General features: G+C 37.9%; 1 protein-coding gene across 1 annotated transcript; it reads right to left on the bottom strand.

The window, feature by feature from the left end:
• Nucleotides 1-728: 728 nt before the first annotated feature.
• LOC132101221 (helicase with zinc finger domain 2-like) lies at nucleotides 729-15,858 on the bottom strand. Its single transcript, XM_059505988.1, has 14 exons — nucleotides 15,506-15,858; nucleotides 9,848-12,222; nucleotides 9,073-9,790; nucleotides 8,901-8,992; nucleotides 7,514-7,642; nucleotides 7,005-7,175; nucleotides 6,560-6,704; nucleotides 4,265-4,366; nucleotides 3,831-4,023; nucleotides 3,230-3,364; nucleotides 2,897-3,109; nucleotides 2,376-2,532; nucleotides 1,945-2,115; nucleotides 729-1,101 (listed from the first exon to the last, which is right to left on the bottom strand). The coding sequence occupies exons 2-14, from the start codon at nucleotides 12,198-12,200 to the stop codon at nucleotides 968-970; spliced, it is 4,713 nt and encodes a 1,570-aa protein (XP_059361971.1). The 5' UTR covers nucleotides 12,201-12,222; nucleotides 15,506-15,858; the 3' UTR covers nucleotides 729-967.
• Nucleotides 15,859-16,333: the final 475 nt, after the last annotated feature.

Here is a 16,333-nt window from a genome sequence, read left to right as displayed (position 1 = left end):
CATTTAATTTACTTTGCATTTCTGCAATCTGTTGGCTACTTAAATTTGAATTCCATTTAGATTTTCAAATTAACTGGCATTAAGCATTCTCATTTAAGGTGTTGAATGGTACACCAATGAGTGCTTGTATTTTTAATTGTTGAATTGTGTTTTGACCCTTTCAGAAACATGTGCTTCCTCGTGTTAAAACCGAGCGCCAACCTCCCGCTCTCTCTCGTGAAGCCAATAAGGAAGTGACTAAAACTGCAATTCATCGACTGGCCGCTTGAGGCTGGCTGCAGAAGAGAGTCGGTCCCATAGACTTCCCATGTTAAAATGCCCAACTTTACAGCAGAATAAAACATGTTTACAGCCTGGTTCAAAAAATGATTTTGGTCTATATTCCTACTTTTGCCCTTCATGACAACTGTGAGGGGGGTGAATCTTTTTATAACTCATCCGTTTAAATTATATTAAGCCTTAAAGTTCTGCATAATTAAGGGCGTGGCCACTTGAGTGACATGTGGATTGCCGCTGCTGACAGTGCCGTCGCGCTAGGTGGGCGTGGCTTCAGCAATCAGCTCCCGCCTTTTGCCCATTTTCGATTATCCGGGAGAGTCCTGCGGTGACGCGCTGTCAAGATGGCGACGGCCCGCTCTGCACACTTTAGGCTTCAAAACCGCTATTGAGGAGTCTATGGGTGACGTCACGGACACTACGTCCATATTTTTTTACAGTCTATGGTTAAAACATAACTATTTAATATGAATTTGCACAGAACAATAATGAAAACAAAAGCATGAAGGTCCATACCTACACATAACTGTCACCAAATCATATAAAATTAGACCATATGAATTAATACAATTTATCCATCAATTTTGCAAAACGTAAGATTTTGCCCTGAGATTGTGTTGGTCTCCTAATATCTGAATACGATAAAATGAAGGCCAGAGAATCTACCAGACACCTGCTCCATGTGAAGCACTTACAGTGAGGACATCACTCTCCTCTGTTTTTTGACCTTAATGTCACTAGCTCGATTCACCACACAGTGCGCTCTGTAATAGTGATCCAGGAGTCTTTTCCAAAGTTCACAGCATCTCAACAGGGTACTATTACCTAGAAGATAACAAAACAACAGGATGTTACATATGTGCGCATAAGTGCTGGAATGAAAATTTAGAGCGAACTTGTACACAGGACCTCTGGACACTTCAGCCACATGTAAAAAATGACTGAATTATATGAGACAGCAAACCAAATGGCATTTATTTGACAGAAACATAACACAGGAAAACTTTTAGAGCAAAACATCCACAAAAAGAAGCTTGTTCAGTTTGAAATGGAAAACAATAGGTTTTGAAAAAGTATTGTGTCGCTTTATGTTTGTAAAACATCAAAGGAAAAGTTTACCCAAATTTCCTGAAAATGTATTCACGCTCAGGCCATCCGAGATTTAGATGAGCTTGTTTCTTCATCAAAACACATTTGGAGAAATGTAGCATTGCATCACTTGCTCAGCAATGGATCCTCTGCAGTGAATGGGTGCCGTCAGAATGAGAGTCCGAACAGCTGATAAATACATCACAATAATCCACACCACTCCAGTCCATCAGTTAACATCTTATGAAGTAATTCTCTGTGTGTTTGTAAGAAACAAATCCATCTTTAATTGTGGATTATTGTGATGTTTTTATCAGCTGTTTAGACTCGCATTCTGACGGCACCCATTCAATGCAGAGGTTCCTTTGGTGAGCAAGTAATGCATGCTACATTCCTCAAAATCTGTTCTGATGAAGAAACAAACTCAAATATTTAGTAAATACATTTTTTGGGTGAAAAGGACGTTTGCAGTAGTGAGGAAAGATCTAGAATTCAATATTTGATCATTTGATTCATGAGACAATTACATCTTTTAATGTGGAATTTTATGGTCACTGTGAAAAAAAAATCACTGCTTACCCAGAATGCACAGTCCATCCTGTGCACGAGTTATGGCAACATTGACCTGATTTGGATCAGTGATGAATCCAAGTCTTTTTCCAAGCCAGGCTTTACTTGGTCTGTCGCTTTCTATATCAGATATGGAGCAGGAGCGTACAGTAGAGAGGATCACATACGGCCACTCGCTTCCTGTACACAGCAATTTACATTCAGAGCATTAAACGTTCTGTTTTGCCAATCGTTATTGACAGAAACAAAGCTTAAGAGTTGGAAGGAGTCTCAAATCCAATAAAGGCACTTACAGAGAGAACAGAAAAAACATTTCAAACTAGAATTAACATGCATAATAATAATACAACCAAATAAAAGCTTTTTTAAAAATGTAAATAAAGACTGAATAGAGAGACTTTAATTAGAATTTTAAAAGGTGAATAATCAGAATAACACACCTTGGCTTTTCATAATTGTGCAAACAGTGACATTTGCAATACCCTTCTTCTCTGCTGTCTTTTTGATCTCTGATACCTGTGCGTTGTAAGGGGTCAGAATTGCAATATGCTCAGGTGCCACACTTGACTGATTAATCAACAGACATGCCACATGGACCTGGGGGAAAGAAAATGCAATACTGGGGAAAAGGCAATACTGGGAATATGATGCAGTGCACTGAGTGAGAATTATATGTTTTATCATTACAACTCATGCTGCCTTCAAGTTCTCCTAAGAAAATCCTGCTTACAATGTGATATAATAATATTTAGCAATTTCATATCCACCTTTTAACCTGTTTTCAGCAACATGAATGTGTAATTTACGTTTTATCAGGGTATTTTATCACTATATAATATTCAATTTTGTCACGCAAGCCTGTAGCCTCTTAAATGGATAAATTACTAGTATTTTCTGTATGTATTTTTCTGTAGTGTTTTATCTTCAGGTGAACTGAAGGCAGCATTAGTCTCTGACTTACAGCTTGCTCTGCCTCCTTAGTGTTGGCCACTGAGTTCTCATTGCCCTTTTCTGTGGATACAACCAAACTGTCTTCTTCTCCTTCTACATGGCCAAACAGGATCGCCGTTGGCAGTCCGTACTTGTTAAGCAGGTAGAGGGGTCCTCGTTCAGCTCCGGTTTTCAGTTTTCCTTTATAAAACTCTTCTGAAGGAAACCTGCAAATTTCTTCATGCTGCCATATGTGTGTATTTTTTAAACACAGAAGCAAAATGAAAACTTTGTTAGACTTTTTACTAAATGTTTTCTATTGTTATTTGAGGAAGGATCTCAAAGCATTTATCAGTTATTTTACCATTCTGTACTGCGTGTCCAGCATTATGGCCATATCCATGTAGCGTTCAAACAGAGACTGCTGCATGCCCATATTTTTCACGAGGGCACACTGCACTATTGGCCGTATCTGTTGATGATCGCCCAGCAAAACAATCTAAAAAAATTGTGAAAATGACTTTTCATATAAAAAGATGTGTATTACCTTATTTATTTAATTTTGTTTTAATAAAATAAAAAAATAAAAAAACAATTTACGTGAAAAAAAAAACCCTTGAATAATCTCATTATCAAACATTAATTTTGCATTTATTTTATTTCATGTCAACTATGCTGAACAAATTATTTGTCAAGAAAACATTAAAGGATGTTGTTGATATTTCACATTGTGGGATTCAGTCTTCCATGCAGCGTTTTCATCTTGCTCTATAGATTATTGTGTGCGTTGTGGATTATAAAGATGGCACTGTGTAGGGAATGACATTTTTCACATACAAACAAAAAAAATTACCAAATGACATAGGGGAACAGGGAGCAACTTTGGACAGATTGCATATGGCACAAGACTTTTCCATCTGACAGAATCTCTTTGGTTTGATTGATGATGACATCCCAGAACTCACCTGCTGTGGATTGTATGAAACTAATGGGATGAAGGCCTCTGGTTCTGTTGCCATGGCACATTCATCAATGAGTATCTGCCGGAAATCCATGACCGCCAGGATTTCGGGTTTCAACGCTGATGAGCAGGTGCACAACACTACATCATAATTCTGAATCTCATCCTTATGAGCATCCTTCAACAGTTTCCTGTAGCTGCAAATTCACATTCACTACATAAACAGAATGATGATGGCAATGACAAAACACTGTGTTATAGAGTAATATCTCATATAGGATGATTCAATGTTCTTGATTCTTCTGGATTATCTTTCTATTGTATATATCTCTTCTGATTTTTTCTTAATGCCTCACAATAAATTACCTTACTTTTCACGTTCATGCATCATTGTGGCAAGTCTCTGAATGTAAAAGAAAATACAGAAATTTGACTCACGTCTCTACTTCATCCTCTTTTAATTCATTCTGTTCATAGTTTTCAATTTCTTCTGAATAAGGTTTCTCAGGTTTACGAACAAGGTACATCAGTGTAATATCCCTGCAACAAAATCAGATGTTTAATGGGTATATTCACACACTATTTGCTGTGATGTCTGTAATGTGGATCCAAAGGTCCACCACTGGTAGACAGTATCACTTTCACATTCAAAGATAATGTATGCCTTCCATAAGTTTTGTAGATGTACATTTCTAAAACCCAAAATTGTAATAAAGGTATTAAATAGCCATGTTTTCCTGATTCTTAATAAAAGTGAATATTAAACATCTGAAAAATCAAGATATTGACATTATTTTTTTGATGTGAATATATATAAAAGGTAAATTTTTAGTTTCAATTTTTTTTGTTGTACAGACATTCATCTTTGAATATGTTCAGCATATATGCAAATACAGTATATATACCCATTTGGTTTTCAACCACTTATAATGGGTAAAATTTAAGAAACCAAAAGAAAAGGATCTAAAAGTATACAGTCGTGGCCAAAAGTTTTGAGAATTACATAAATATTAGTTTTCAGAAAGTTTGCTGCTAAACTGCTTTTAGATCTTTGTTTCAGTTGTTTCTGTGATGTACTGAAATATAATTACATGCACTTCATACATTTCAAAGGCTTTTATCGACAATTACATGCCATTTATGCAAAGAGTCAGTATTTGCAGTGTTGGCCCTTCTTTTTCAGGACCTCTGCAATTCGACTGGGCATGCTCTCAATCAACTTCTGGGCCAAATCCTGACTGATAGCAACCCATTCTTTCATAATCACTTCTTGGAGTTTGTCAGAATTAGTGAGTTTTTGTTTGTCCACCCGCCTCTTGAAGATTGACCACAAGTTCTCAATGGGATTAAGATCTGGGGAGTTTCCAGGCCATGGACCCAAAATTTCAACATTCTGGTCCCCGACCCACTTAGTTATCACTTTTGCCTTATGGCACGGTGCTCCATCGTGCTGGAAGATGCATTGTTCTTCACCAAACTGTTGTTGGATTGTAGGAAGAAGTTGCTGTTGGAGGGTGTTTTGGTACCATTCTTTATTCATGGCTGTGTTTTCGGGCAGAATTGTGAGTGAGCCCACTCCCTTGGATGAGAAGCAACCCCACACATGAATGGTGTCAGGATGCTTTACTGTTGTCATGACACAGGACTGATGGTAGCGCTCACCTTTTCTTCTCCGGACAAGCCTTTTTCCAGATGCCCCAAACAATCGGAAATGGGCTTCATCTTTGCCCCAGTCCTCAGCAGTCCATTCACGATACTTTCTGCAGAAGATCAATCTGTCCCTGATGTTTTTTTCGGAGAGAAGTGGCTTCTTTGCTGCCCTTCTTGACACCAGGCCATCTTCCAAAAGTCTTGGCCTCACTGTGCGTGCAGATGCGCTCACACCTGCCTGCTGCCATTCCTGAGCAAGCTCTGCACTGGTGGCACTCCGATCCCGCAGCTGAATCCTCTTTAGGAGACGATCCTGGCGCTTGCTGGACTTTCTTGGACGCCCTGAAACCTTCTTTGCAAGAAATGAACCTCTTTCCTTGAAGTTCTTGATGATCCTATAAATTGTTGATTTAGGTGCAATCTTAGTAGCCACAATATCCTTGCCTGTGAAGCCATTTTTATGCAACGCAATGATGGCTGCACGCGTTTCTTTGCAGGTCACCATGGTTAACAATGGAAGAACAACGATTTCAAGCATCACCCTCCTTTTAACATGTCAAGTCTGCCATTCTAACCCAATCAGCCTGACATAATGATCTCCAGCCTTGTGCTCGTCAACATTCTCACCTGAGTTAACAAGACGATTACTGAAATGATCTCTGCAGGTCCTTTAATGACAGCAATGAAATGCAGTGGAAAGGTTCTTTTGGGATTAAGTTAATTTTCATGACAAAGAAGGACTATGCAATTCATCTGATCACTCTTCATAACATTCTGGAGTATATCCAAATTGCTATTATAAAAACTTAAGCAGCAACTTTTCCCATTTCCAATATTTATGTAATTCTCAAAACTTTTGGCCACGACTGTACAAAGATATAAAATTTCATTGGTCACCATTGACATATAATACAAGGATTGCTGAAACTGATTTTTTACAGATTTTACTAACAGACCTAGTAATCATGTGTAAAAAAAATAAAATAAAAATAAAATTATGCTGCCATCTTTCTAAAATAATTTACTGCCATACAATTTGGTTTCAAAATCTTTTAAAACCATGTACAAAATAGTGGCTCTTACTTGAGCTCTTCTTTTGGTTTTTCATCTCGGAGGGATTTGCGGCAAAGCATTAGGTCACTGCCTGTATAGGGAAATACACGCATTTCCATCTGGTCACAGTAGATTCTCAGAGGCTTTAGGACTCCCTTCAGTTTCAACAACTGTTCTGAGACACAAGATCAATGGGGTCATGTAAGTACAGTTTATCATGTAAAACAGACTATGAAACATACTCTAAGCATGCATGAAAATGCCAATTCTTCAGAGAAGTTAAATTTCACTGCACTTGGTACTATCATTCCCTAAGGAATTATGTTTTATCACCACCAAAGTAAAGTAAGAATGATGGAACTGCACTGGCCAAACATTTTTGCTTTGTATACAGTAAGTTTCTGGCTTCCTTATAAAAAACAATCAGACTAGGGTATATGCTATGTATTAAAAAAACCCACCAAACACAATTCACCTGCAACAATGTCCACAGACTTGTTGGAAGGTCCACAGTAGAGGATGGCAGGCTTTTTGGGGGGTTTCTGATCAGGGTTTGCTTTGAAAGATTTGGAAGAGGCCAAAAAGTCTTGGTTCTTCTTGAAAAACCAGTAAACAATGTGAATACCAACCACTGTTTTTCCAGTACCTGTGGGTGAAATATTGCAGTGTATGGCATGTGAGTAAATTTCTTCAGCATTTTCCACAACACATTTCCCAAGACTGCAAATCAGTCTGATTATTTGCATTCCCAAGACTGCAAATCAGTCTGATTATTTGCATTGATGATTATTTTTGCATTTTCTGACACTACTCACAACAGTGAACAAAATTAGTCTGCAATGGACAAATCTGTGAAATCAAAAATCAGTTTGGAACGTTTGTGACATTCAGTGAATTGCTTGATTAAAAAAGTGACCTTACAAAGTTTGACAACAATTACTAAAGCAACTATCTTATTACTACATGCAGTATTTTAAATAGTACCTGGTGGGCCCTGGATCACTGTGAAAGGTTTTTTCACAGCCTCCTCCACAGCTTTCTGCTGGCTCTGATTCAGACGTGGCAGGTTCAGGCTTTCATCCAGATCATACAATTTTATATTTTCATATGGAACTAAGACAAGAGGGTTTTCAGCACATTAAAATAACAGTTACATAAGACATCCATTGATCAGACCACACAAAGCAGTACTGCAGAGGTTTTCATTCATTCCTTTTTTTTAATTAATGGTAATTTTCGTGTGTTAAAGGAACATTCTACTTTTTTGAAAATAGGCTCATTTTCCAACTCCCCTAGAGTTAAACAGTTGAGTTTTACCCATTTTCGAATCCATTCAGCCAATGGGTCTGTTTGGAGGGTCTGCCAGTAGCACTTTTAGCTTAGCTTAGCATAGATCACTGAATCTGTTTAGACCATTAGCATCTTGCTCAGAAATGACCAAAGAGTTTCGATATGTTTCCTATTTAAAACTTGACTCTCCTGTAGTTATATCATTTACTAAGACCAACAGAAAATGAAAAGTTGTGATTTTCTAGGCTGATATGGCTAGGAACTATACTCTCATTCCAGTGTAATAATCAAGGAACTTTGCTGGCGTACCATGGCTGCAGCAGGCACAGTGATATTATGCATATAGTATAGTATAGTATAGTTCCTAGCCATAGCAGTCTAGAAAATCGCAACTTTTCAGTTTCTGTTGGTCTTAGCACACAATGTAACTACAGAAGAGTCAAGTTTTATATATGAAAAATATCGAAACTCACCTGCTAAAAGATCGGCTGAATGGATTCGAAAACGTAAAAAACTCAACTATTTAACTCTAGGGGAGTTGAAATATTAGTCTTTTTTTTAAAATAAGGTGCTTAATGTAAGTTTTTGACTCTACTAAACTAAAGCATAAAAATGCCATAATAGGTTTGCAGATATTTAAGAAACATGCTTAGTTAACATATTTGTTTATCTGAAGAACAATGCTACAGTCAGAAACCCGCCCACTGCCAGTCTACCCAATTGAATTTCGATACCCTGGGTTGCCAATTGACGGAAAACACAGCGTATTTAATTTCATTCATCGTCAAGTGCGTTCGTTCTTGTTTGTGTCATCAATCTGGCAACCTGCATGTGCGTCAAGTCTGAGGAGGAGGGGAAGGGTGAAAAAAACTCCTCTCCAATAGTAGTGTGTTAGCTGAAGTATAAGTGTAATAATTGACTCCAAGTCTTGATGAATACAATATTGTTTGTAATTTGCTTCTAATAAAAAACAACAACAACTAGAATGTGAATATATATCTTTATCATGAAATTAAATTACTCATTTCGTGAAATATGATTTTGGGGCATATCGCCTGCACTGCCATGTTGCTGCACTTACTGGCATTCAGTTCTTTGAGTTGTTGATTAGTGGCGACATTCTTCACCAGGTTATTAGCCCGTTTTAAGTTTTCAATCACATGTTCCCTAACCCTGCAAAAAGACTGCATTAGCATATGTATAAATGTGTATAAATCTGAAATTTAAAGAAAGAAAGAATAAACATCACTCACAAATATGGAATTTTTTTGGGAATGACCTCAATGGTGAAGTTTGTTCCCTGTTCAAAAACCTTTGGTGGGATGTAACTCATAGATCTTTTCGTGATCTTAAATTTTATTTTGTTTTGATTGTCTCCATTCTTCTGTTTCTTTGGTTTGGTGGTTACTGCATGTGCGACCCATGTAAAAGGTAGTGAACACTGCAGGTCTAAAATTTCAGAACTATTCAGATGTTTTGGATCACTCTCACTGTTCTCCAGTTTCTGATCTCTTAGTCTGATGCACAAGAAGCAGTTACAAAGGTCAAACTCCAGAGACCACTGTTTTTTCTGAGTCTTTGTCAGATAAAAAAACCCTTGGAAATTGGTTTCATCTCTATTCCATGTTATACGAACATCCTCTAAAATGACGCTGTTATTTTCTTCCAAAGCATTATAAGCGGTGTCTATCTGACATAGTTGGCTCCAGATGTTCTGGTATTCCTTGTAGCTCTCATAGAAAGGCTTTGATGCTTTGCACACTGTTTTGGAAAAACAATCAATAGGGTTTCTAGCGTGCTCCAAACAAATCTCAAAACATTGATTAACACTGAGAAGTTGAACCACAGGAACTGGAAAGCCATCTTTGAGTTCAGTCCCAAGCTGCACCTGAACAACCGTTCCCAACTTCAGCTCCATGGTTAGTTCCTTAGGATGGTGTTGTTCTGTTGAACAAGCCTTACTTTCCTTTCCTTTATCCTCTCCTTTTTTCATGCGTTGTTCTGTTGAACAAGCCTTACTTGTCAAACTTTCCTTTCCTTTATCCTCTCCTTTTTTCATGTCTTGTAGACATTGTTTAATCTTAACCCAATCCTGCTGTTTCATGGCAGACACCAGTCTTTTCCACAAGTTGCTTGACACTGATGTCACATTCTTCATGGGCTTTAACGGATATGAATTCTTGAATGTTTCACTGAATGAATAAACTCTTCTCTTCCAATGAAGAGTCATGGAGTTATTTTCCTTGTTGTATCTTGGCTGATACACAACTTTAAGTTGCTTGTACATGATGGTGATGACGTCTAACTTAGAATGTAGTGGGAATGATATTGTGAATTCATGCCCCTGTGGAGTGAGCTGGTCCACCACCGCCAGCTTAACCACATCTTTGGGTTCAAACTGAACCTTTTTTAGGTTCACCATAGCAGCATCATACTTCTCTTCTACGTCCATGCCAGTTTGGCAGAACCTTTTGATCTCAACTTGAGTGTAGTCAGCTTGCTTTAGGATCTCCTTAGAAAGCGTGGTGTGCAGAAGTCTCTGCAAGATAAGGTCTAGATAACGCCTCATTGGAGATGACGCCCAGGTGTATGCGTCCAGTCGTAAATCATAGTGACCCAACCTGGAATCCATTGAGGAACATGATCTAAGAATGACAGCTTTCTTTTGAATGTCACGAAACTCCCGCACCATAGGGATAAGTGTCGGATGGATTTCATCTGAAGAAATTAACTGCATCAGATTATAGTAGTCTTTGTTCTTTGCAAATTCTTCCATCTTTTGAAATATGGATGTGAATATGTTAAAAGATATGCCATTGTGCTCCATATTTTCATATTGTGGATTGGACCAAACATGCTCTTCACTATGTTCAGAATCTACTTCACAGATGCTTGAAAAGTAAGGCGACATGGGAATTAGCTCAACGTACTTCTTCTTAAAATGAGTAAGTTGTTCTGGGTCTGGTTCCCCATGGCACCTCAGTGGTGTGAGATCTCTTGTGACGTCTGTAGATATGAGTTTTTCAGCTGCAGCACTATTGTAGAGATTCATTAGTTCCTCCACCATTGCATGAGAGCAACTTTGCCCTGTCTGCCTCCCAAACGGCCATACATCTTCCAGCCTGCATTTTCGGTGCTCTTCGGAGAAACGGTAAGCGACAGCTACACAATCCTCCACGCAAGAGAACCGCAGAGGCTCAGAGTCATCCGAGCAGTACTTCTGAATAATTTGGTCAGCCTCTTCATATGACATCCGTCTGTCGGATATAATCAGGGTCTCAGCAAAATCAAAGTTTAGTATATTGCTTGTTTTCTTGTCAATGTCTATCAGCAAGGACATTGCCTTCCGTTTCTTTTCAGGCAAAAAACTCAAGTGGTCATTGCTCAGCTCTCTTGAAAACATGAATGCCACGTTTCCCTTCTCTGGAGTGTAAATTGTTTTGCCACACCGTCTAGCGAATTTGTCTTGCTCGCTATCTTTGGAAATGCAACTCGCGACGTCTGTAATGTGAATACCAATCTGATAGCGATCACAGTTAATTTCACTCACACTAATGGCGTCATCCAGGTCCTCAGCTGAAGGTGGGTCAATGGTGAAAGTGATAATGTCACACAAATTCCTCCTGTCTAAAACTTTATCGTCTTCAGGTTCTTGTAGTTTTAATGGTGGAGGTGTGTCTTTACAGCCAAATTCAATGTCTAGCATTTCATCCAAAACATCACACTCTGGAATTACATTTGTAACCACTCCGAGAGGGTGTGTTTTCCCATTTTCCCATTTTATAACTTTGACTCTCAACATTTGGTTCTTAGCAATGTTTACAAATTCCTTTCTTTCCCAGCGTCCACACTTGTATTGTCGTATTTCAACTGTGCCCATGTCAGGCTTTGTTTGAACTATTCGTATTCTGGTAATTTTTTTGTTAACAGGTGTAACAAGATTTGGGTTGCCCTCCACCATCTTACAGATGAAGGTTAAGGAGTTTTCATCTCTATTTATTAGTCCGACAACCCTCCCTTTTAAAACTTCACCTTTCTGCGGACACTGTTCTCTGTTTAAGATCATTACACAGACTTCATCTCCAGGCAAAGACCTGCCCACATTTTCTCTTCCACAGATTTTGATGCAGAGTGTTGGATTGTCGAGAGGCCTTGCATACGCCTTATCGGGTCTTTCCATTACAAGTTTACAGTGTTTGAAAACATCTGGATTGGTATTCAAAAGTTCTTCAATATCTTTCTCAGAGAGTTCCTCATCAAATTCAGAGTCAGACTCCAGACTTGTGCATTCATAGAGGGCTTTGTAAACGGTCTTGGAGTGATTCTCCTCTGCATTGCTGCTGCTAGCGGAGTCACTCTCTTCTGATAGCGAGGTATCCATGTAATTATGTTTGGATGTGCACCTACAAACACAAATTGAGATATTAGGCACTTAATGTCAGCATGAAATTAAAACTTACCATTATTTGTTCTGTCATTCCCAAAAACGTCCTGATCTCATTGTGACCTATTCCTCCATGTAAGTCCAAGTTTTCGATTTAGTTGTGTTTAAAGGGTCATATGATGCAGTTTCAAGTTTTCCTTTCTCTTTGGATTTTTACAAGCTGTTCGTGCATAGATACGTAAGATCTCTAAAGCTGCAAAGACTAAAGTTTCAAACCCAAAGGGATATTATTTATAAAAGACTTGTCCACACCCCCCTAAAACGGCTAGTTTAAACATGTCCCCACATATCTATGTCACTGTATGGGAAGATTTGCATAACATTGCCCAGATGTTTAAGCAAAGAAAGAAGGCATAACTTTGCTGTAGTATTGACGCTTCCACCGTCGTCATGTTGTGGAGATGCTGTGCGTTTCGTTGTGCAAGTGAAACCACTTTGTTTGGCCTTCCAAAAGAGGACACAACTAGAAATCAGTGGTTAAGTTGTATTTACAACACTGTTTCAGAACCGTTAAACCCAAATATTTGTCTGTTTAACACAATTATTAACAGTTTACCTCAGGCCTGTTTCCTGAACTAACAATGCCACCTGTTCTGACACACAGTCTGTAAGTATGTTTACATATTTAAAAAATTTGGCACTGATGATTCAAACATGAGTTTTGAGCAGTGTAAAGTAGCTCTTGTTGTTTGTTGTTTCCCCCGATAACAAATGCAGACATGGTTTTATGTTTCAGCAGTGCGATATGCAACGTAACGTGTAATAACACAGTATAAGTCATTTCAATCAGTCATTATGTCCCCACTGGATGCAACAGATGCCTTGTTTGTAATGGGTTTTATTGGTTTTGTCTCTTCGTGCCGGGACACACGGCATCACAGTATGTTAAGGGGTGTAACATTTCCGTCACACGCTTGAGGTATTTGGCCAATCACAATGCACTGGATAGCTAGTCAATCAAAGCATACCTTGCTTTTCCAAATAATTAGCTTTGTAAAAATCAACACATTTCAGAAAGGCAGCCAGGGCATAGAGGAGCAACAATTTGTGGAAAATAATGTGTTTTTTGAACATTAAACCACATAAACACATTGCATTACACCAAATAATGTTCTTTTTAACAACGTCATATGACCCCTTTAATAAAAATGTCATAACAGGACCTTCTGGTGAAACGAGACACCAACTTCTCTCTGGTGACATATGCTGGACTTTTCCAATCTTAATCCCTAAACTCTGCCCCAGAAATCTCACGCTCTTCTGCCTCCATTTTGAGTGCAACACCCACATCTCAAAATTCAATCAACAATGGAGGCATAAAAAACAATTCAATTACAATGTGCAAGAAAACAATGTGCTTCATTGCAAATTTAAAGACAAGGAGACATATACAACATATGAGAGGGCATTTTTATATATATATACTTCTTAGAAACATTTAGATTTTTCAATAAGTTTTTATTTTTTCACTTTTTTGTTCATTAAAGGCAGGGTAGGTAAAAAATGTATAAAAACTTTTTTTCCAAATTTGTTTAAACTTTATTTATATATCAATACATAATTCAAATGTAAGTACTCTGAAAAAGAAAGTATAAAAATCGAGTGTCTGTAGACCTCTCACGACAGTTTTAAAGACAGCTCATTATTTCCATTCACTCCACCCCCTCCCTTCTGGGCTCCTATAGATTATTTATCGTCTCTACTACCTAAGTAATGTTATGTTAGCTATATTACGCAGCTACATGTGCTAATGACATATGCTTCATGAAAAAATAAACAAAAAAATATGTATGATCAAAATACAAAAAGAAAGATTTACCTGTCCAGCAGTAATAAAGCCATCAAGGAGTCACTTTTCAGCCCCTTGAGTTCCTTCAGTTCTCGCCATCGCTGGAAAGCCACGCCGATATTAACTCGCGTTTTATTTCTTTGTTTATCCAAAGACTTTATGTCCATTGCCTTTTCTTGTACTGTTACTGTGTTCCTTTTTTTGCCTGGTTTGCCTTCACTAACTGCATAGGCCGGTACTGTGAATTTTGCTTGCTGTTTCTCTGCCATTGTTTTGGTATTCCTAGGATCCGTGCCTCTTGAATTCCTCAAATCAAACGTGGGCGCGCAAGTGGGCGGGTCATGTGTGGCAAAAGGGTGGTTGCCATGGTTGCGAGAGAGTGACAGTCGCCTAAGCCAATCATATGTTTCGTCCCGAATGGAAATAATGAGCTGTGTTTAATACAGATTAAAGTCACTCGATTTTTATACTCTTTTTATCAGAGTACTTGCATTTTAATTATGCATTGATATATCAACAAATTTGGAAGAAAGTTGTTTATAAATTTTTTACCTACCCTGCCTTTAAAATTATTAGTTTTTTTTCTTTACAAATAGAAAAACATTCCACTGGAAGGAAATTGCAACTATTCAACTATACAGATAAAAATGTGTATGAATAAAAACATTAACACTGTTTTGCTGTAAAACACTGGCATGCAATGAAAAACTTGTTCTGATTTTGTAGTTTTTTTGCATTTTCATAGGCTACACAACAGAAGGATCAAACACAAAGAAATGTCACTTCTTGATCTGATAAACCTCACCTGACAAAATTAGGCAACAACCTGTTTTCTTGAACTGACATGATGTCATACCACACTGTACTTGAATAGGAAATATGAAATATGCCAGGAATGCACAGCCAAAAGTTTTAACAGAAGAACATGTGGGGGCATCTCTTCATAATACAACAGCTTTTGTTTTTATTTATTTTTTTTAAGAATAAGAATATGTGATAAATAAATGTGATGAGACCATTTTTTTAAGAAAACACAAGTAAATCAGTATTCTTGATAGAAAACATTATAGTTTGAACTAAAACGAGGCATCTTTTTATGAAAAAAAAATTGTTCACGTCTTTTCTCAGCTGGATGTTTGCATATAGCTTCCGTCGATTGTGGCTCCGCCCCTCGTGTACTTTCATTGACTCGTCGTCTTTAGTTAATACAAGATAGGAAATGTGACTGACAGAATATTACAGGTAAATATAAGCAAATTAATTGTCTTTTGTACGTCGTTCCCATCTGTGAACAGTAAAAGCTGTGTGATTTCATAATTTATTTCTTACGGGGAAAACAACATTAAATAGCTGACAGGGACAAAAACTTTGTTTTACCCACTTCCAACCTTGATTTACACAAACAGTACAATTTGAAAGTTATCCAACTTAATAAATCGGACATAAAACTTACCTTCTCGGCACGGAGAAGGAGCCTCGTGAAGGCTTTATATCAGAGTCGTGCTGAGAGAGAGTAGGCTATACGTGCTCAGGGTGTGACAGAGAGAGAGAGAGATGCTGTGCTGTTAGAGGAAACTGAGCTCAGGTGCATTTCCTGTTCTCCCGGTCAACAGGTAAAGGGAAGGAGGATCGTCTCACGTTACTGACGCTGCCATAACAACAGCACTAGTGTTTTGATTGTGTGGTTTTATGGCTCAAGTTGAACTTCTCTCCACACCTATAAAATATTGGCCACAATTACGGGCGAGTCAAATCGTTAGGCATCGTAAATCTAGTTATTACTGAGGTTAAAGTTTACATGTGTTTCCATACCCTCTGAAACCGATTGCGTATCATCCTCATGTAAGTTAAATACATACATAATTCACAGTAAACTGCTACACGATCGAAAGGGAGCTTTAAACAGCAATACAATTCAGTATTATTCACTATTGAGTTGGTTACTACGCGCAATTTCCCTTAAATCACGTGATCGAGTTTTCGAATTGCTTGTTAATAGCATATTATTTTTACAATAGCTTGTAGCATTTTTTACTTGTGTTTTATATATATATAGTTTGATAGGCTTCAAAACGCCATAACAGAAGCAGCACCCAATGTCCTTTTTCCTCATCACACAAATGTATTCAATCGTCACATCACCAAAGACACATTTTATTTGTTTACGTTGATTTTTGTTCTTGACACACCACAGGTATGAAGCACGTGCTTTGCTGACGCTGGTTGTTTCCTTGGTATCCAAGTAGGCCTACACTAGAAATTTGACAGGGCATTGTTGGTT

This window comes from Carassius carassius, chromosome 2 (genome assembly GCF_963082965.1).
Source record: "Carassius carassius chromosome 2, fCarCar2.1, whole genome shotgun sequence".
Taxonomy (NCBI): Eukaryota; Metazoa; Chordata; class Actinopteri; order Cypriniformes; family Cyprinidae; genus Carassius; species Carassius carassius.
Note: the sequence above shows the minus strand (reverse complement) of the source record. Positions and strands in the feature narration are given on the sequence as shown.